This window comes from Bombina bombina, chromosome 4 (genome assembly GCF_027579735.1).
Source record: "Bombina bombina isolate aBomBom1 chromosome 4, aBomBom1.pri, whole genome shotgun sequence".
Taxonomy (NCBI): Eukaryota; Metazoa; Chordata; class Amphibia; order Anura; family Bombinatoridae; genus Bombina; species Bombina bombina.
In genome coordinates, this window is record NC_069502.1 from 1152337874 (window position 1) to 1152360268 (window position 22395).

The 22395-nt window shown below is 38.5% G+C and overlaps 1 protein-coding gene across 43 annotated transcripts in view; it reads left to right on the plus strand.

Moving 5' to 3' along the window:
* LOC128658091 (calpain-8-like) overlaps nt 1–22395 on the plus strand; it is a 268397-nt gene that overhangs the window by 118381 nt on the left and 127621 nt on the right. For all 43 annotated transcript variants that reach the window (XM_053712555.1, XM_053712553.1, XM_053712567.1 and 40 more), the window contains one exon: nt 21994–22029. In XM_053712555.1, coding sequence (XP_053568530.1) covers nt 21994–22029 — 36 coding nt within the window. The remainder of the gene's footprint in view (nt 1–21993; nt 22030–22395) is intronic.

Below are 22395 nucleotides of genomic sequence, written 5' to 3' on the forward strand. Positions count from 1 at the left end.
TCAATTAAGGGGGGGGGTTTAATTAATGAATTTCTTCCCTTTGCTATAATAAAACTATAATTTTACCTTTAGATCCGCTAATCTAAACCGCCATTGCTCCGCCTGGCTCTAAAAAAAATTATTATTATTATTTTTTTTTTTTAATTTATATTTTTTATTGAGGTTATGAAAATAGTACAACCAATATAAAATTCCATGCAAAAAAGATAGTATAACATATATAGCAAACAGGTACATTCATAGTAAAGCGAAAGTATTACAGTGGGACTACATGGATAATCATCTTGAACCTCATTTTTATATTATATTATTATGTTCTATAATGGGTTCCTCGAATGATAAGGAAGGCTACTCTTGAACCTTACATGGCTTATTGAGATTTAAGGAGGAACTTGGCATTTGAAGTGGTCACTTTTGGACCTAGTAAGGGGATAGGAAGATGAGGAAAGTCAGCAGATCAGAACTGCTTTTAGAGAATAAAGAGAAAGGGGAAAGAGAAAGAAAAAGAATGGGGGGGGGGAGAAGATTGGGCCTCCGTTGCAGATGTATTATATCTAAGGGTGAAAGAGTGAAGAGGGGGTAGTGAGTTGGTGGGACACATGTAGGGGAATACGATAGATGATGTTCTAAGTTGAACCTAGGTCTAGAGATATCTGTACTACCTGTGGAGTTGCCATTGAGGCATATATATTAAGTATCAGTAGTGTATGAGTCGTTATTTAGCTCAATATTGCATTGTGCATCCCTATGTTGTGGTGTACGGTCTAGTTAGGGTTTGGACTTAATGTGTCTCTATGTGCAGCATGTACAACTATGATTCTAATATTAATACTGGTGGATATAACCAGGTCAGCTCTAGACAGGGGGAAAATATATAGACTGAATCTATGCTATCGTAGAGATTACTTGTAATTCCTTCTTGTCTTCTGACATATTTATGTATATATATGATATGTATCTAGGAATCTAAGTGAGATATACACATAGGAGATTTACTGAACCCTAATATGCGGCAATAACCATGGTTGCAAATAATATTATTCCCTGCGTTAGCTGGGTGTACTATGGGAGCAACTGTGTCATCATTTTAAACTCCTCACACGAGTGGCTGAGTTCCAACAGTGTGTAGCTTGTATGTCCGTAGAATTTTCTGTATGAGAGCATAAACATAACAATAACAGCGATGAGACACACTATAAACGTAACTACATTGAAACAACATGTGGAGAATGTTAGTTGGAAGATCTGTTCTCTAGGTCTATATAAGTATAAAGAAAATAGTGCATATCAGAGATACTGAGACAAGGTTCTCCCCTTTCCTACATGTATACAGAGATGCTTTAGCACCATTTCCACTTCTGGCTAAAGTAGGGGACAGTGTTAGACTACTATAAAACATTTGTGAAATGTATATATGCAACTACAGACATAACCAGTGCAGTCACATAGAATAACTATAATAAAAGCAGTGTAACTATATTCTCTCCATCTATCTTATATGGCTATGGGAACATGAATTTCTAGTATTTACCCAATTACAGGCCAACTAGGATGTTGCCTACCAGACAGACTGTAATGAGGATCTCATTTATCTTGCGCGTATGTATGAATACAGTAGTATTACCTCCAATTCCAACATAAAACTAGTCAGATAACTCCCTATCTAATGGTGACCATGCTAATGGTAGGCATGATAGAAAAGTACATAACTTGGCTAATGCGTTTAAACTGAAAACATCCTACCAAACATTTAATGGACTAGCAGAGTTAGTTCATGTAGTCCAGTGTGTGTCCAGCAGATGAGTGATAGAAGTGGCCTCCCGGATCAAATGCTATTCTGTGACACCCAGGTTGCAGCGTGTTTTGGGCAAGCTGTATTGGCGTGGAAAGGTTTAGCCGTGGATTGAGCTTATGCGGATACAAAAAAGCAGACAACAGATTAAAGGCTTCTTCCAAGCTATAACTCTGGCTAAGGTAGGATGCCTCTAATGACTGGTACATTGTAATCAGTGATAGATGCTCCTGTCTACTGGGGACCGGGATAGTTCCTGCAAGCTGTGTAGTCATCATGAAGCTCAGAGGGCGCTGCAACTGTCCCAAAAGTGACCTTACTTTGCGAGATGAAAAGGCTGGTGTGAGCGGGTCAGCGGGTACTATGGCTAACGGTCTGCATCGGGTTAAGCTCAGGTCTGTGTCTGTGCATCTCACGCTGTCTCTACTTACTCTAATCTCTGTGTGGCGATCAGAGTACATGAAAGCTGTAGTAGGAGGTATGATGACTGCTGGATGCGGTTTACTATGAGGCTGGATTTGTCGTCCTTCAGTCAGGGGATCAGATGACTGCTCCCAGGTGCTAACTGCAGTGCCCCCTTCTACAGTCAGCGCAGACTTAAGTTCTTGGTAGGACCTCTCCCGCCTTTGCAGAATAGCACTGGGCTGAATTTGATCTGTAGGGACGAATTCCTCCATGTTTCTTGCCTGTAGTTTGTCCCTTAGCAGTATATCCTGTAGTCTACAGGAGGTCTGTGCCAGTAGACACTCAGTATCTCCTGCTGATATGCCGTGGCGGTCATCATGAATACTGTGCAAGAGAGACTCAAACTGTCTCTCCATCTTATCAGCCAGGAGTCGGAGCACATCTGTGATGGTGGTTGCCATCATGTGGCTTGAAAGTGTACTCTGGATATTGGTACAATCTTATGTCTACTGATATGTCAGGTCCTTATAATCACCCGGTGTGTCTGGGAGCCTGGGAGGGGTGCCGGCAGAATAGAATAAGGATGCTGTAGAGTTAATACTGGAGTCGTCTGGTTAGAATGTCAGTTTCCATGCGGTCTGCAAGATGGCCGCTCCTCATGCAGGCAGTATGTGAATAGCGTGTAGCATGAGGAGATTCTGTGCGGGCGCTTTAGGTTCTCCTGTCTCCACCAAAACTTGTATAGTTGCTCTTCGTGTTCTCTATATCACTAGAGGATTATTTAGTAGTTTCATGGGCAACCCTGAGCGGTCAAGCTGATAAATATTAATAACTTGTGAGCTGAGCTCTCTCAGAGTGCGACCGCTCAGGTGCCCGGCTTGCTCCGCCCCCCCCCAAAAAATTATTATTTTTAAATGACGAAGATCATCTTCTACTTTCTGATAGGTCCCCCAATGGCGTCTGAATTCTAACTTTACGCCCCTAAATTAAAGTGCGCATGCGTGTCTCATTGAATTGAATGACAACAAACAAGCGCGTTCATGAGACACGCATGCGCATTGCAGGTGGGACCGCTCTTACTATTGAAAATGGATTATCCGGAAATGAGCAGGTGGGTGGAGCAAGATAAATATCGGTATGTTCATACAATACTGAATAAAAAATAAATAAGAAGGTATTTCTTAAAAAAAAGTTAGCGATTACATAGAGGTTTAGGAGATGAATAGATGTAATTAAAGTTTGGTCTGAACTTACTTTCACTTTAAGATGCCCACAGAAGATCCGTCTCAGTACAGCAATTTCATCACCTGTTGGAAGCTGTTGTTTATCCCCAAGCCAAAACATTCTTAGCCTATCAAAGAAGAAGAATTTGCCGTCCGAGGACTTGAAACTTGCTTAGAAACAACATTAGTGTTTGGCAGAACCTACAATCGCTTCCATCACGGGAACTCTCTATGACGAGCCTCCTCTGATTTCATTAAAGGCATACTAAACCCAAATTTATTTATTTCATGATTCAGATAGAGCATGCAATTTTAAGCAACTTTCTAATTTACTCCTATTATCAACTTTTCTTTGTTCTCTTGCTTTCTTTATTTAAAAAAGTATGAATGTAAAGCTTAGGAGCTGGCCCATTTTAGGTTCAGCACCCTGGATAGCGCTAGCTTATTGGTGATTACAATCACCCAACCAATAAGCAAGCGGAACCCAGGTTCTGAACCAAAAATGGGCTAGTTCCTAAGCTTTATATTCCTGCTTTTTAAATAAAGATAGCAAGAAAACAAAGAAACAATAATAGGAGTAAATTAGAAACTTGCATAAAATTGCATGTTTTGTCTGAATCATTAAAGAAAATTTTTGGATTTAGTATCCCTTTAACGACCAAGGACGTGCCAGGCACGTCCTACAAAAAATGGTAATTAACGACCAAGGACATGCTCTGTGGCCCTCTTTGCATCGGCCAGCAATAGTTTAGATCGTTGGTAGCGTGGGAGGGCTTGGAGGGAGGCAGGTGGGCGGCCCAATGCTGGTAGCTGATTTCCTGTTAGTGGGGATGATGGTCCGGGAGCGTGCACATGCGGGGGGCGGGGTGCACGCGGGGGCAAAAGGGACCGCTACACTATTGGACATCTATAGTGAAATGGAAGGAGGGAGAGGGGTTTATAAGTATTGGGAAAGGGATCTTGGTGGGGGAAGGTATTGGGGGGCAGCTAGACTACAGAAAAAGGGGGTTTATTTTTTTATAAGAAAAGGGCAATTTATTTATAAACTGGGTACCAGCAGACAGCTGCTAGTACCTAAGATGGTAGCCAATAGGTTGAGGGAGGAGGCTTAGAGAGCTGTTTGGGGGGGATTAGGGAATCCTACTTTTTAGAAAAATTATAAAAAAATAAAAAAAACACCTTTATTTTTATACTGGGAGACTTTCTGCCAGTATTTAAGATGGCGGTGACAATTGTGAGGTGGGGGAGGGAAGAGAGCTGTTGAGAGAGGGGTCAGGGAGGGATTAGGGGGTAGGATGTGTCAGGTGGGAGGCTGATCTCTACACTAAAGCTAAAATTAACCCTAGAAGCAACCTAATTAACCCCTTCACTGCTGGGCATAAAACAAGTGTGGTGCGCAGCTACATTTAGCGGCCTACTAATTATCAAAAAGTAATGCCAAAGCCATAAATGTCTGCTATTTCTGAACAAAGGGGATCCCAGAGAAGCATTTACAAACATTTGTGCCATAATTGCTGTGAAATGGTGGCATGAAATATACCAAAATGGGCCTAGATTAATACTTTGGGTTGTCTATTACACTACACTAAAGCTAGAATTAACCTTACATGCTCCCTACAAGCTACCTAATTAAACACTTCACTGCTGGGCATAATACAAGTGTGGTGTGCAGCTGTATTTAGCGACCTTCTAATTACCAAAAAGCAAAGCCAAAGCCATATATGTCTGCTATTTTTGAACAAAGGGGATCCCAGAGAAGCATTCACAACCATTTGTGCCATAATTGCACAAGCTGTTTGTAAATAATTTCAGTGAGAAACCTAAAGTTTGTGAAAAAGATTTTTTATATGATTGCATTTGGCGCTGAAATGGTGACATGAAATTTACCAAAATGGGCCTAGAGCAATACTTTGGGTTGTCGACTAAAAAAAATATATACATGGGAAGGGTTATTGTAAATCTGCAAGGGGCGGCATTGCACAAGCAGTTCTTTTGACAGACATCCATTTTAGCCAATCAGAGCTGGCTCACCTGAACTACATGTGCGTGAGCACAGTGTTATCTATATGAGACACATAAACTAACACCCTCTAGTGGTGAAAAACTGTCAAAATTCCCTGAGAGAAGAGGCGACCTTCAAGGGCTTAGAAATTAGCATATGAACCTCCTAGGTTTAGCTTTCAACTAAGAATACCAAGACAACAAAGCAAAATTGGTGATAAAAGTAAACTGGAAAATTGTTAAAAATTACATTCTCTATCCAAATAATTAAAGTTTATTTTGGACTAGACTGTCCCTTTAATAAAATTTGCATTCTATGTAAGGCAATTTTGTATTCTATGGGGCCTATTTATCAATGTGTCAACCGAAAATACACTGGAATTCCGCATCGTAATTGTTACGAGATTGATCCAACCTAGTTATCAAAACCTCAAGATTGACACAACGTACCTGGTTTTCAATCCACCACCCTTGAGGCCGCGGATGCCATAGAAATCATTGGGAGTCTGAAAGCACTGAAAGCTTATGTTCGATGCTGCAAGAGAATGAAGCATACCCCATTGCTTTTTATGGTAGAAAAACGTTACGTTTACACCTAACACCCTAACATAAATCCTAAGTCTAAACATCCCTAATCTGCCGCCTCCGACATTTACATAATGTTATTAACCCCTATTCCGCCGTTCCCCAACACCGCCGCCACTAAAACTTAACCCCTAAACCTCTGGCCTCCCATATCACCACCACTAACTGAACCTATTCACCCCTAAACCGTCAGCCCCCCACATCGCAAAAAAATAAATTAAGCTATTAACCCCTAAACCTAACAACCCCTTAACTTTAAATTAAAATTACAACATCCCTATCTTCAAATAAATTAAAACTTACCTGTAGAATAAAAATAAACTAATTTTAAACTATTAATTAACCTACCCTAACTACATACTACAATTAAATTAAACTACCAATTAAATAAACTAAATTACATATTAAAAAAACCTAACACTACTAAAATTATTTAAATATACAATTAAACATTCTTACAAAGTCCTAAATTACACAAAAAAACTAAGATACAAAAAAAAAAAACACTAAATTACGAAAAATAACAAACCAAATTATCAAAAATAATTTTTTTACACCTAATCTAATAGCCCTATCAAAATAAAAAAGCCTCCCCCAATAAAAAAAACCCTAGTCTACAATAAACTACCAAGGGCCTTTTGTGGAGCATTGCCCCAAAGATAACAGCTCTTTAACCTGGAAAAAAATCACAAACGCCCCTCCAACAGTAAAACCCACCACCCAACCAACCCTCCCAAATAAAATAACCTAAGCTACCCATTGCCCTGAAAAGGGCATTTGTATGGGCATTGCCCTTTAAAGGGCATTTAGCTCTTTTACTGCCCAGACCCTAACCCTAAAAAAACCTAACACTAACCCCCGACGATCCACTTACAGTTCTTGAAGTCCCGCTTGAAGGATCCAGCCGGCGAAGTCATCATCCAGGCGGCAAGAAGTCTTCATCCAAGCAGCCTCTTCTATCTTTATCCAGCCGTCGGGAAGCGGGTCCATCCTGAAGACATCCGGCGCGGCTAAGAGAGTCTAAGGTGCTTTTACCATCTGGTAACGACTATGGCGCGATTTATGAAAGTGTAAGCGGACATGATACGATGTAGCATATCATGTCCGCCGCACATCTACAAATGCAGACCGCATACAATGTCGGCATTTATCATTGCACAACCAGTTCGTGTTAACTTCTTGTACAATGCCACCCCCTACAGATTCGTGGCCAATCGGCCGCTAGTAGGGGATGTAAATCAGCCCGATCGTATACAGCCTTAGAGCAGGCAGACAAGTTATGGAGCAGCGGTCTTTAGAAGGCTCACGGAGAAACAGGGGCATTAAGCTCCATTCGGAGCTTGATAATTCGGCCCCTTTGACTCAATTTGTTAATTGCTGACATGATACAACTCACTGGCACTCTGAGCAGCAGCAGTATTTAGAATGCTGGTGCACTGACAATATACAGCTATGCTTCACATGCACGTGCAGAGAAAATTGGTAACACTAAAACAGTGATAACTTTAACTAGAAGCATTTTTTCCAATACATTTATATTGTAAATATGTTTCTATTCAAATATGTAATTCATCTATGTGCATTTACATTTTGACTGGAATGTCCCTTTTAAGTAACCTGTTCACTTGAAGAGCTTTGTTGGGTACCTGCTAGCAACATTGCTAAAGTCTGAGCATTGCATTACATTGTTGTTACTGTTCATAGACAATTTACCTATAGAGGGATTTATTAAGAACTAGTTGAATTCTCCTTTATATTCTCCTATGCATTATCCTCAGAATACTCTTGAAGAGGCGCACTACTGCGCAGAAATATATTATAAGAAAAGACCGTAATTATTTGTGTCTTCTTGAAAGACAGCTAGGGTGAAATAATGATGAATTTCTCCACTCGAAGCGCAAAGTTCTCAAGATTTATAATGTAAAAGCTTTTTTTGGGATACAGTGTTTGTGGTTTTATTGCACTTTCTTGAGTGCAAATTAAAAAAACATTAGTTAAAGGGACAGTCTACATCAGAATTTGCATTGTTTAAAAAGATAGATAATCCCTTTATTAGCTATTCCCTAGATTTGCACAACCAACACAGTTATATAAATACACTTTTTACCTCTGTGATTATCTTGTATCTAACCCTTTGCAAACTGCCCCCTTATTTCAGTTCTTTTGACAGACATCCATTTTAGCCAATCAGAGCTGGCTCACCTGAACTACATGTGCGTGAGCACAGTGTTATCTATATGAGACACATAAACTAATACCCTCTAGTGGTGAAAAACTGTCAAAATGCCCTGAGAGAAGAAGCGGCCTTCAAGGGCTTAGAAATTAGCATATGAACCTCCTAGGTTTAGCTTTCAACTAAGAATACCAAGACAACAAAGCAAAATTGGTGATAAAAGTAAACTGGAAAATTGTTAAAAATTACATTCTCTATCCAAATAATTAAAGTTTATTTTGGACTAGACTGTCCCTTTAATAAAATTTGCATTCTATGTAAGGCAATTTTGTATTCTATGGGGCCTATTTATCAATGTGTCAACCGAAAATACACTGGAATTCCGCATCGTAATTGTTACGAGATTGATCCGGCCTAGTTATCAAAACCTCAAGATTGGCAATTGATGAAATTTGTGACGTAACATAAGATCCCGTGATCTCAATCTGACGCAGATCGATGCTTACGTCATTACAAATGTTCAGAATACACATTCGGTTCTATTTGACACTTTTTTCCATTTATCAAACATTTAACATGTACCCTCGCGTCTTTTCCGATACAACGTACCTGGTTTTCAATCCACCACCCTTGAGGCCACGGATGCCATAGAAATCAATAGGAGTCTGAAAGCACTGAAAGCTTATGTTCGATGCTGCAAGAGAATGAAGCATACCCCATTGCTTTTTATGGTAGAAAAAAGTTACGTTTACACCTAACACCCTAACATAAACCCTGAGTCTAAACATCCCTAATCTGCCGCCCCCGAAATCTACATAATGTTATTAACCCCTATTCCGCCATTCCCCAACACCGCCGCCACTAAAACTTAACCCCTAAACCTCTGGCCTCCCACATCACCACCACTAACTGAACCTATTCACCCCTAAACCATCAGCCCCCCACATTGCAAAAAACTAAATTAAGCTATTAACCCCTAAACCTAACAACCAGTTAACTTTAAATTAAAATTACAACATCCCTATCTTCAAATAAATTAAAACTTACCTGTAGAATAAAAATAAACTAATTTTAAACTATTAATTAACCTACCCTAACTACATACTACAATTAAATTAAACTACCAATTAAATAAACTAAATTACATATTAAAAAAACCTAACACTATTAAAATTATTTAAATATACAATTAAACATTCTTACAAAGTCCTAAATTACACAAAAAAACTAAGATACAAAAAAAAACAAACACTAAATTACGAAAAATAACAAACCAAATTATCAAAAATAATTTTTTACACCTAATCTAATAGCCCTATCAAAATAAAAAGCCCCCCCTCCAATTAAAAAAAAACCCTAGCCTACAATAAACTACAGCTCTTTAACCTGGCGAAAAAATAACAAACGCCCCTCCAACAGTAAAACCCACCACCCAACCAACCCTCCCAAATAAAATAACCTAAGCTACCCATTGCCCTGAAAAGGGCATTTGTATGGGCATTGCCCTTTAAAGGGCATTTAGCTCTTTTACTGCACAGACCCTAACCCTAAAAAACCCCTAACCCCCGATGATCCACTTACAGTTCTTGAAGTCCCTCTTGAAGGATCCAGCAGGCGAAGTCATCATCCAGGCGGCAAGAAGTCTTTATCCAGACGGCCTCTTCTATTTTCATCCAGCCGGCAAAGTCCTCATCCAGGCGGCAAGAAGTCTTCATCCAAGCAGCCTCTTCTATCTTTATCCAGCAGTCGGGAAGCGGGTCCATCCTGAAGACATCAGGCGCGGCTCATCCTCTTCATATGGTCGCCGCCGTACACTGATTCTTCAATGCAAGTGACGCAATCCAAGATGGTGTACCTTGCATTCATATTGGCTGAAAGATTTCAATCAGCCAATAGAAATTAGAGCTGCTAAAATCCTATTGGCTGTTCCAATCAGCTAATAGAATGAGAGCTCAATCCTATTGGCTGATTGGAACAGTTGGCTGTTCCAATCAGCCAATAGGATTTTAGCAGCTCTAATTCCTATTGGCTGATTGAAATCTTTCAGCCAATAGGAATGCAAGGGACGCGATCTTGGATTGCGTCACTTTCATTGAAGTATCAGTGTGCGGCGGCGACCGTATGAAGATGATGCTCCATGCCCGATGTCTTCAGGAAGGACCCGCTCCACGCCGGCTGGATGAAGATAGAAGAGGCCGTCTGGATGAAGACTTCTTGCCGTCTGGATGAGGACTTCGCCGGCTGGATGAAGATAGAAGAGGCTGCCGGGATGAAGACTTCTTGCCGTCTGGATGAAGATTTCGCCGGCTGGATGAAGATAGAAGGGGCCTCCTGGATGAAGACTTCTTGCTAAATGGATGAAGACTTCTTGTCACATGGATGAAGACTTCTTGCCGCCTGTATGAGGACTTCGCCGTCTGGATGGATCCTTCAAGCGGGACTTCATGAACTGTAAGTGGTTAGTCGGGGGTTAGTGTTAGGTTTTTTTTAAGGGTTTTTTGGGTGGGTTTTATTTTTAGATTAGGGTCTGGGCAGTAAAAGAGCTAAATGCCCTTTTAAGGGCAATGCCCATACAAATGACCTTTTCAGGGCAATGGGTAGCTTACGTTATTTTAGATAGTTTTTTATTTGGGGGGGTTGGTTGGGTGGTGGGTTTTACTGTTGGGGGGGTGTTTGTATTTTTTTGCCAGGTAAAAGAGCTGTTATCTTTGGGGCAATGCCCCACAAAAGGCCCTTTTAAGGACCATTGGTAGTTTATTGTAGGCTAGAGTTTTTTTTATTTTGGGGGGGGTTTATTTTGATAGGGCTATTAGATTACATTTTTTTATTTTTGATAATTTGGTTTATTATTTTTCGTAATTTAGTGTTTGGTCTTTTTTTGTAACTTATTTTTTTTTTGTAATTTAGGACTTTGTAATAATGTTTAATTGTATATTTAAATAATTTTAGTAGGGTTAGGTTTTTTTAATATGTAATTTAGTTTATTTAATTGGTAGTTTAATTTAATTGTAGTATAAAAGTAAGGGTAGGTTAATTTATAGTTTAAAATTAGTTTATTTTCATTCTAAAGGTAAGTTTTAATTTATTTGAAGATAGGGATTTTAATTTAAAGTTAAGGGGTTGTTAGGTTTAGGGGTTAATAGCTTAATTTAATTTAGTTTTTTACGATGTGGGGGGCTGACGGTTTAGGGGTTAATAGCTTTAATTAGTGGTGGTGATGTGGGAGGCCAGAGGTTTAGGGGTTAATAAGTTTATTTAGTGAAGGCAGTGTTGGGGAGCGGCGGGATAGGGGTTAATAATAACTTTATTTAGGTTGCGGCGATGTCGGGGAGTGGTGGGATAGGGGTTAATAATTTTATTTAGGTTGCAGCGATGTCTGGGAGCGGCAGGATAGGGGTTAATAACTTTATTTAGGTTGTGGCGATTTTGGGGAGTGGCGGGAAAGGGGTTAAACATTTTAGTATAGTGGCGGCGTTTAGTGAAATGGAATACATAAAGTTGGAAAAAAGCTGAATAGACGCAAGATCGATGACTGCTAGTTAACAACAGTCCAATGCTCATCACCCCGTACTTGGTGCGCGTGTTTTTGACGGCTTTTTTTATAAATAAGGAGAGCGTATTGAGATCCACGGCCGGCAATGTTTGCCGTTGTTAGGCGAGCGTATTGATGCTGGCGAATGCAACATAGTTGACACTTTGATAAATATGCCCCTATATGTTTTGCATTATTTTGAACCTATGCTTTTTTGTACTGTATTTAAATTTATGTTCAATGATAGTTAAATAAACACACTGTTGTGTTTTTTAAACACATACTTTACATTTATTATAAATAATACATCTAAAACTTACAACTTTAAAGGGACATTAAAGGGACAGTAAACCTTAAAAATAATGTTATATAATTCTGCACATAGTGCAGAATTATATAACATTATTTAGGTGTTATATATATAGCCATAAAAGCATTTTTTCCTTTTATATTTTGCTAAAATACGGCGCTTTTACAGACCCGCTCTCTGCTCTCAGAGAGCAGAGAGCGGGTCTGTAACAGCACCGTATTTTAGCAAAATATAAAAGGAAAAAATGCTTTTCTGGCTATAGCACCTAAATAATGTTATATAATTCTGCACTATGTGCAGAATTATATAACATTATTTTTAAGGTTTACTGTCCCTTTAACCCCAAAAATTTTCTTTCATGATTTAGATAGAACATGTGATTTTAAATAACTTCCCCATTTACTTCTATTATCTAATTTGTTTTGTTCTCCTGATATCCTTTGTTAAAAAGGATACCCAGGAGGACTATGGACCTGCTGTAGTGCATTCCTGTTTTTTCAACAAAAGATACCAAGAGAAGGAAGCAAATTAGATAATAGAAGTAAATTGGAAAGTGGTTTAAAATTGTATGTTCTGTCTGAATCATAAGAGAAAAATTCTGGGTTTCATGTCCCTTTAATATTTCTTCATTCTTAGGCCTTTTCTGGCACCTAGTCACAAATAGAGTTGCTAGAATCAGAAAGTACTCCATAAGAAATACTGTAGATGTGAACCCAACACAAACTCAAAGACTAATGATTTCTAATGCTGTTCTCCTCAGTACTTATAGAGAACTATAATACGCTGAAGCAATGAGTATCAAATTTAACCCTTTTTTTAAGTGCACTGGTGCGCCTTGGCAAAGGCGAACAAAGGGAGAGAAATTCTTTGTCGGACTTGCCCAATTTGAGGCTGCAGTTAGCATTAATAAATCAGAGGATTAAGTCGTATATGGATTTTTGAAAAAACAAAATGTATCTAGATCTTAATAGCTTGTTGTCCCTATACAGCACACTCCAAAAGAACGTTCCAGTTATACATTTATGAATTGTTCACTCAAGTGAATATTATGGCGAATAAAAAAATAACAATGTATTAATATTTCACAACACTGTAAAATACAATTGTATTTTTATGGGGGAACCCAGAGACTCAAAACTTTACTTTGTGTGTTTTTTTTAGAAACTATCGGCTAGATTTAGAGTTTTGTCGGTAACGACCCGAAAAGCTAACGCCGGCTTTTTTCTGGCCGCACCATAAAAATAACTCTGGTATTGAGAGTCCACATAAAGGCTGCGTTAGGCTCCAAAAAAGGAGCGTAGAGCATATTTAACGCAGCTTCAACTCTCGATACCAGAGTTGCTTACGCAAGCGGCCAGCCTCAAAAACGTGCTCGTGCACGATTCCCCCATAGAAAACAATGGGGCTGTTTGAGCTGAAAAAAAACCTAACACCTGCAAAAAAGCCGCGTTCAGCACCTAACGCAGCCCCATTGTTTGCTATGCGGAAACACTTCCTACGTCTGCACCTAACACTCTAACATGTACCCCGAGTCTAAACACCCCTAACCTTACACTTATTAACCCCTCATCTGCCGCCCCCGCTATCGCTGACCCCTGCATATTATTATTAACCCCTAATCTGCCGCTCCGTAAACCGCCGCTACTTACATTATCCCTATGTACCCCTAATCTGCTGCCCTAACATCGCCGACCCCTATATTATATTTATTAACCCATAATCTGCCCCCCACAACGTCGCCTCCACCTGCCTACACTTATTAACCCCTAATCTGCCGAGCGGACCGCACCGCTACTATAATAAAGTTATTAACCCCTAATCCGCCTCACTAACCCTATAATAAATAGTATTAACCCCTAATCTGCCCTCCCTAACATCGCTGACACCTAACTTCAATTATTAACCCCTAATCTGCCGACTGGAGCTCACCGCTATTCTAATAAATGTATTAACCCCTAAAGCTAAGTCTAATCCTAACACTAACACCCCCTAAATTAAATATAATTTACATCTAACGAAATTAATTATCTCTTATTAAATAAATTATTCCTATTTAAAGCTAAATATTTACCTGTAAAATAAATCCTAATATAGCTACAATATAAATTATAATTATATTATAGCTATTTTAGGATTAATATTTATTTTACAGGCAACTTTGTAATTATTTTAATCAGGTACAATAGCTATTAAATAGTTAAGAACTATTTAATAGCTACCTAGTTAAAATAATTACAAAATTACCTGTAAAATAAATCCTAACCTAAGTTACAATTAAACCTAACACTATACTATCATTAAATTAATTAAATAAAATACCTATAATTACCTACAATTAAACCTAACACTACACTATCAATACATTAATTAAATACAATATTTACAAATAACTACAATGAAATAAACTAACTAAAGTACAAAAAATAAAAAAGAACTAAGTTACAAAAAATAAAAAAATATTTACAAACATAAGAAAACTCTACTCTAAGCCCCCTAATAAAATAACAAAGACCCCCAAAATAAAAAATGCCCTACCCTATTCTAAATTACTAAAGTTCAAAGCTCTTTTACCTTACCAGCCCTGAACAGAGCCCTTTGCGGGGCATGCCCCAAGAAGTTCAGCTCTTTTGCCTGTAAAAAAAATCATACAATACCCCCCCCCAACATTACAACCCACCACCCACATACCCCTAATCTAACCCAAACCCCCCTTAAATAAACCTAACACTAAGCCCCTGAAGATCATCCTACCTTGTCTTCACCTCACCAGGTATCACCGATCCGTCCTGGCTCCAAAATCTTCATCCAACCCAAGAGGGGGCTGGCGATCCATCATCCGGTGGCTAAAGAGGTCCAGAAGAGGCTCCATAGTCTTCATCTTATCCAGGAAGAAGAGGCGATCCGGACCGGCAACCATCTTGATCCAAGCAGCATCTTCTATCTTCATCCGATGACGACCGGCTCCATCCTGAAGACCTCCACCGCGGACCCATCTTCTTCCGGCGACGTCCAACTGAAGAATGACGGTTCCTTTAAGGGACGTCATCCAAGATGGCGTCCCTCGAATTCCGATTGGCTGATAGGATTCTATCAGCCAATCGGAATTAAGGTAGGAATATTCTGATTGGCTGATGGAATCAGCCAATCAGAATCAAGTTCAATCCGATTGGCTGATCCAATCAGCCAATCAGATTGAGCTTGCATTCTATTGGCTGTTCCGATCAGCCAATAGAATGCTAGCTCAATCTGATTGGCTGATTGGATCAGCCAATCGGATTGAACTTGATTCTGATTGGCTGATTCCATCAGCCAATCAGAATATTCCTACCTTAATTCCGATTGGCTGATAGAATCCTATCAGCCAATCGGAATTCGAGGGACGCCATCTTGGATGACGTCCCTTAAAGGAGCCGTCATTCTTCAGTTGGACGTCGCCGGAAGAAGATGGGTCCGCGGTGGAGGTCTTCAGGATGGAGCCGGTCGTCATCAGATGAAGATAGAAGATGCCGCTTGGATCAAGATGGTTGCCGGTCCGGATCGCCTCTACTTCCCGGATAGGATGAAGACTTTGGAGCCTCTTCTGGACCTCTTCAGCCACCGGATGATGGATCGCCAGCCCCCGCTTGGGTTGGATGAAGATTTTGGAGCCAGGACGGATCGGTGATACCTGGTGAGGTGAAGACAAGGTAGGATGATCTTCAGGGGCTTAGTGTTAGGTTTATTTAAGGGGGGTTTGGGTTAGATTAGGGGTATGTGGGTGGTGGGTTGTAATGTTGGGGGGGGTATTGTATGTTTTTTTTTACAGGCAAAAGAGCTGAACTTCTTGGGGCATGCCCCGCAAAGGGCCCTGTTCAGGGCTGGTAAGGTAAAATGGCTTTGAACTTTAGTAATTTAGAATAGGGTAGGGCATTTTTTATTTTGGGGGTCTTTGTTATTTTATTAGGGGGCTTAGAGTAGGTGTAATTAGTTTAAAATTGTTGTAATATTTTTCTTATGTTTGTAAATATTTTTTTATTTTTTGTAACTTAGTTCTTTTCTATTTTTTGTACTTTAGTTAGTTTATTTCATTGTAGTTATTTGTAGATATTTTATTTAATTAATGTATTTATAGTGTAGTGTTAGGTTTAATTGTAGGTAATTATAGGTATTTTATTTAATTAATGTAATGATAGTATAGTGTTAGGCTTAATTGTAACTTAGGTTAGGATTTATTTTACAGGTAATTTTGTAATTATTTTAACTAGGTAGCTATTAAATAGTTCTTAACTATTTAATAGCTATTGTACCTGGTTAAAATAATTACAAAGTTGCCTGTAAAATAAATATTAATCCTAAAATAGCTACAATGTAATTATAATTTATATTGTAGCTATATTAGGATTTATTTTACAGGTAAGTATTTAGCTTTAAATAGGAATAATTTATTTAATAAGAGTTAATTAATTTCGTTAGATTAAAATTATATTTAATTTAGGGGGGTGTTAGTGTTAGGGTTAGACTTAGCTTTAGGGGTTAATACATTTATTAGAATAGCGGTGAGCTCCGGTCGGCAGATTAGGGGTTAATAATTGAAGTTAGGTGTCGGCGATGTTAGGGAGGGCAGATTAGGGGTTAATACTATTTATTATAGGGTTAGTGAGGCGGATTAGGGGTTAATAACTTTATTATAGTAGCGGTGCGGTCCGCTCGGCAGATAAGGGGTTAATAAGTGTAGGCAGGTGGAGGCGACGTTGAGGGGGGCAGATTAGGGGTTAATAAATATAATATAGGGGTCGGCGGTGTTAGGGGCAGCAGATTAGGGGTACATAAGGATAACGTAAGTAGCGGCGCTTTGCAGTCGGCAGATTAGGGGTTAATTATTGTAGGTAGCTGGCGGCGACGTTGTGGGGGGCAGATTAGGGGTTAATAAATATAATATAGGGGTCGGCGGTGTTAGGGGCAGCAGATTAGGGGTACATAAGGATAACGTAGTTGGCGGTCGGCAGATTAGGGGTTAAAAACAATTAATCGAGTTGCGGCGATGTGGGGGGACCTCGGTTTAGGGGTACATAGGTAGTTTATGGGTGTTAGTGTACTTTAGAGTACAGTAGTTAAGAGCTTTATAAACCGGCGTTAGCCCAGAAAGCTCTTAACTACTGACTTTTTTCCTGCGGCTGGAGTTTTGTCGTTAGAATTCTAACGCTCACTTCAGACACGACTCTAAATACCGGAGTTAGAAAAATCCCATTGAAAAGATAGGATACGCAATTTACGTAAGGGGATCTGCGGTATGGAAAAGTCGCGGCTGAAAAGTGAGCGTTAGACCCTTTTTTGAGTGACTCCAAATACCGGAGGTAGCCTAAAACCAGCGTTAGGAGCCTCTAACGCTGGTTTTCACGGCTAACGCCAAACTCTAAATCTAGGCCTATGTTTATATTCTCCCAGATTTGATGACATTTGAGATGAATGTAAAATGTCAGGTCAGATATACAGGGAGTGCAGAATTATTAGGCAAGTTGTATTTTTGAGGATTAATTTTATTATTGAACAACAACCATGTTCTCAATGAACCCAAAAAACTCATTAATATCAAAGCTGAATAGTTTTGGAAGTAGTTTTTAGTTTGTTTTTAGTTATAGCTATTTTAGGGGGATATCTGTGTGTGCAGGTGACTATTACTGTGCATAATTATTAGGCAACTTAACAAAAAACAAATATATACCCATTTCAATTATTTATTTTTACCAGTGAAACCAATATAATATCTCAACATTCACAAATATACATTTCTGACATTCAAAAACAAAACAAAAACAAATCAGTGACCAATATAGCCACCTTTCTTTGCAAGGACACTCAAAAGCCTGCCATCCATGGATTCTGTCAGTGTTTTGATCTGTTCACCATCAACATTGCGTGCAGCAGCAACCACAGCCTCCCAGACACTGTTCAGAGAGGTGTACTGTTTTCCCTCCTTGTAAATCTCACATTTGATGATGGACCACAGGTTCTCAATGGGGTTCAGATCAGGTGAACAAGGAGGCCATGTCATTAGATTTTCTTCTTTTATACCCTTTCTTGCCAGCCACGCTGTGGAGTACTTGGACGCGTGTGATGGAGCATTGTCCTGCATGAAAATCATGTTTTTCTTGAAGGATGCAGACTTCTTCCTGTACCACTGCTTGAAGAAGGTGTCTTCCAGAAACTGGCAGTAGGACTGGGAGTTGAGCTTGACTCAATCCTCAACCCGAAAAGGCCCCACAAGCTCATCTTTGATGATACCAGCCCAAACCAGTACTCCACCTCCACCTTGCTGGCGTCTGAGTCGGACTGGAGCTCTCTGCCCTTTACCAATCCAGCCACGGGCCCATCCATCTGGCCCATCAAGACTCACTCTCATTTCATCAGTCCATAAAACCTTAGAAAAATCAGTCTTGAGATATTTCTTGGCCCAGTCTTGACGTTTCAGCTTGTGTGTCTTGTTCAGTGGTGGTCGTCTTTCAGCCTTTCTTACCTTGGCCATGTCTCTGAGTATTGCACACCTTGTGCTTTTGGGCACTCCAGTGATGTTGCAGCTCTGAAATATGGCCAAACTGGTGGCAAATGGCATCTTGGCAGCTGCACGCTTGACTTTTCTCAGTTCATGGGCAGTTATTTTGCGCCTTGGTTTTTCCACACGCTTCTTGCGACCCTGTTGACTATTTTGAATGAAACGCTTGATTGTTCGATGATCACGCTTCAGAAGCTTTGCAATTTTAAGAGTGCTGCATCCCTCTGCAAGATATCTCACTATTTTTTACTTTTCTGAGCCTGTCAAGTCCTTCTTTTGACCCATTTTTCCAAAGGAAAGGAAGTTGCCTAATAATTATGCACACCTGATATAGGGTGTTGATGTCATTAGACCACACCCCTTCTCATTACAGAGATGCACATCACCTAATATGCTTAATTGGTAGTAGGAGTTCAAGCCTATACAGCTTGGAGTAAGACAACATGCATAAAGAGGATGATGTGGTCAAAATACTCATTTGCCTAATAATTCTGCACTCCCTGTACTCATTATGTTCTAAGTCCTAAGCCCTGTAGTAAGTCATTAAAGGGCCATAATACCCAAATGTTTAAACACTTGAAAGTGATGCAGTATAGCTCTAAAAAGCTGACTAGAAAATATCCCCTGAACATCTCTATGTAAAAAGAAAGATATTTTACCTCAAAAGTTCCTCAGTAGCCACATCCCATTGTAAAGGACTTCTAAGCAGCATATCAGTATGTCTGTCCCGGGACAGCCGAAGGGATGAGCCTTGTGCACTCTCATGTTATTTCCCTATTCAGTGTAAGGAAGTTTAAATGAAATCTTATGAGAGTTAAATTAAATCTCATGAGATCACAGTAAAAGAGTTCATGACCTCAGCACTGCTGATACTGATTGGCTGCTGTTCATTTCTTCATTTTTTATTTTTTTACCTGGAGCTGGGAGCAGCTGAGTATAACTTTTTACACAGAACTTCTGCTGAGCTGAGGAGATTGTTAGGTAAAATATCTTTCTTTTTTACATAGAGACGCTCAGGTGATATTTTCCTGTAAGCTTTTTACAGTTATACTGCATCAGTTTCAAGTGATTTAGCATATGAGTATTATGTCCCTTTAAGTATACACTGGTAAGATGATCAGACCAGGCTCTCTGAAACACCACTATGAGCAGGATTTATCAAAGCAATTCTCCTGAAATTGTGACTAAAAATCCAAAAAGTGGACATAATTATTTGCGTCCACTTTCTTAAAAAACATTTTCGTAGTGATAGTGTTTTGTTCTATGGTAATTGAAATGTCTAGAAAGTCTATATTGTCTAGAGTTTGGTTTAGATCGTCTATGAAGATATCTAGGAGGTCCTTGCCCCCTCTCCATATAATAAACATATAATCTATAAATCTCTTGAACATAATTAGATTGATATTCCATTGTGACTCTATAATGTGCTCTCTCTCAAATAGATCCATAAATATGTTGGCGTAGCTGGGCACAAATTGTGTGCCCATAGCTGTTCCCTTAGTTTGAATAAAAAACTGGCCATTAAAATTAAAATAATTATTTTTAAAATAAATTCTATACATTGCAATAAAAAATTGGCCTGAAATGTGGGAATTTCATCATCTCTTTGGAGGTAGAATTTAACTGCTTCTATGAAAAGCATGTGAAAGGTTAGACAAGAAGAGATAAATGTGTACAAATAACATGTTTAAAGTTATACGTATATCAGATAACATCTATCGTAGTTGAAACAGTTATAACTATAAAGAAGTGCATGGTTGAAACATCTTTACACTAATTGTTGGTGCGATCTATTTGAAACATTGACTTTAAGAAAAAATCTGCAAAAAATCTGCATGAACCACCCCTTTAAGGGATAGGGTATAAAAAAACAGCAACTTCCAACATCTAGCCATCTTGATAAAGGCATCGGATTGATGCTGAAATGCGTAGAAGGAAGTGACTGATGTTGAATATCGAAACAGACAGTGGATTTGAAACTGGTCTGTAAATCATCAAGCGGAGTACAATAACCAAGGACTACACCTAAGAACGAGAGTTCTATGCACTTGACTACTCGGTATATCCTAAAATTGTAACATCTTAGCAGTAATTCAAGTTGTACTGCCTGCATAAGGATTGGCTACCAGAAAAAACACATGACTCAACAGATAGAATAACGGCTAGGAGAACGCTGATCAACGTTCACAGGGACAGAACAATTAAACCTTAAATGTTGGATACAACCTTTGTTTGGATACAAATACAAACGTGATTAACGGATTCTTAACCTGTTATAAACAGGTAAAAAACCAGCAAAACATTGGCAAATAATTCATTTTCAAAGAACTTGGAAATCTTTTAAATAGTTGTGGCCACAACATAAATATAAACAAGCTTGCATTTTTTAATTTTGAAAATTTTGAATGTTTTTAACTACAGTTATATACTTTTAGTGAATATTAAGAATAACTCTTTGATTAAATATATTTTCAATCTAACAACATACGTTTAGTGTATGCATATTGTTTAGTTTTATTTTATCCATTTTTCGAAAACTGTACAACATATAAATACCCTAAAACTTTATTCATTTAAACCCATAAGAGGTTATACCCAAATCCTGAAGCCTATTTAAACCCATAAGAGGTTATACTAAAACCCTGAAACCCATTTAAACCCATAAGAGGTTATACCCAAACCCTGAAGCCCATTTAAACCCATAAGAGGTTATACCCAAACCCTGAAGCCTATTTAAACCCATAAGAGGTTATACTAAAACCCTGAAACCTATAACATTTCAGGCGCCACCCTATCTTTTTTTTGTTTTACGTATATGGATTTTGAGTCACAATTTCAGGAGAAATGCTTTGATAAATCCTGCTCATAGTGGCGTTTTAGAGAGCCTGGTCTGATCATCTTACCAGTGTGAACTTAATGACTTACTACAGGGCTTAGGACTTAGAACTTCTTACCTGACATTTTGCATTCATCTCAAATGTCATCAAATCTGGGACAATATAAACCTAGTTTCTTAAAAAAACAAAACAAAGTAAAGTCTTGAGTCTTTGGGATCCCCATAAAAATAAAATTGTAATTTACAGTGTTGTGAAAAATTAATATATTGTTATTTTTTTATTTGTCATAATATTCACTTGAGTGAACAATTCATAGAAGGGGCAGGTAGAAATATGGCTTTGGTTCTGGTTAATATTAATTGGAATGAAAATGTTACCATGGATAAAATATGTAAAGCTAATCAAATATTTCCTTTAAAATAACTGTTTTAAATTATTTTTTTATTAATTTAGTCCGATTTTTACTTTTTAAAATAACTTTATATTAATTAATGAATTCACCGTTTTAAGGATTGTAAGATTGTATAATCAATCATTTTTAATGGGGAATTTTAGTTATAATATTGGTGTAATATTTCGTTTTTTCTCATTTTTCCCTTACTTTAGGAATCTAAAACGGAAACAGCAGAGAGTGAAAAAAAGGTAAATACAGGGGAATATTTTCCAATAGGCCAACAAGAACTGTTGTTTCTGGCACCTGGTTAAAGACTGCTTCCTATATGTCTGAAAGGAAAGGGTTAATAATTGTTCTATTTATCTTTGTGCCATAGGGGTTGTTTATGTCCTCCTTTGTAGGTGACAAGATCTCTGTGTTTGACTATAGGGGTTAATCAATATGTTGTGTATATCTAGCAGAAAGGTCATAATAGCTGTCCCATGTATCTTTCAGGAAGAAAATAATTATTGCTATTTGCGTCTGGCAGACACAGGCAACTAACTGTTCTGTATCTAATAAAAAGTGTTAAAAAACATTTCCTTTGTAATTTTAACTCTGATCATTTGTGAAAA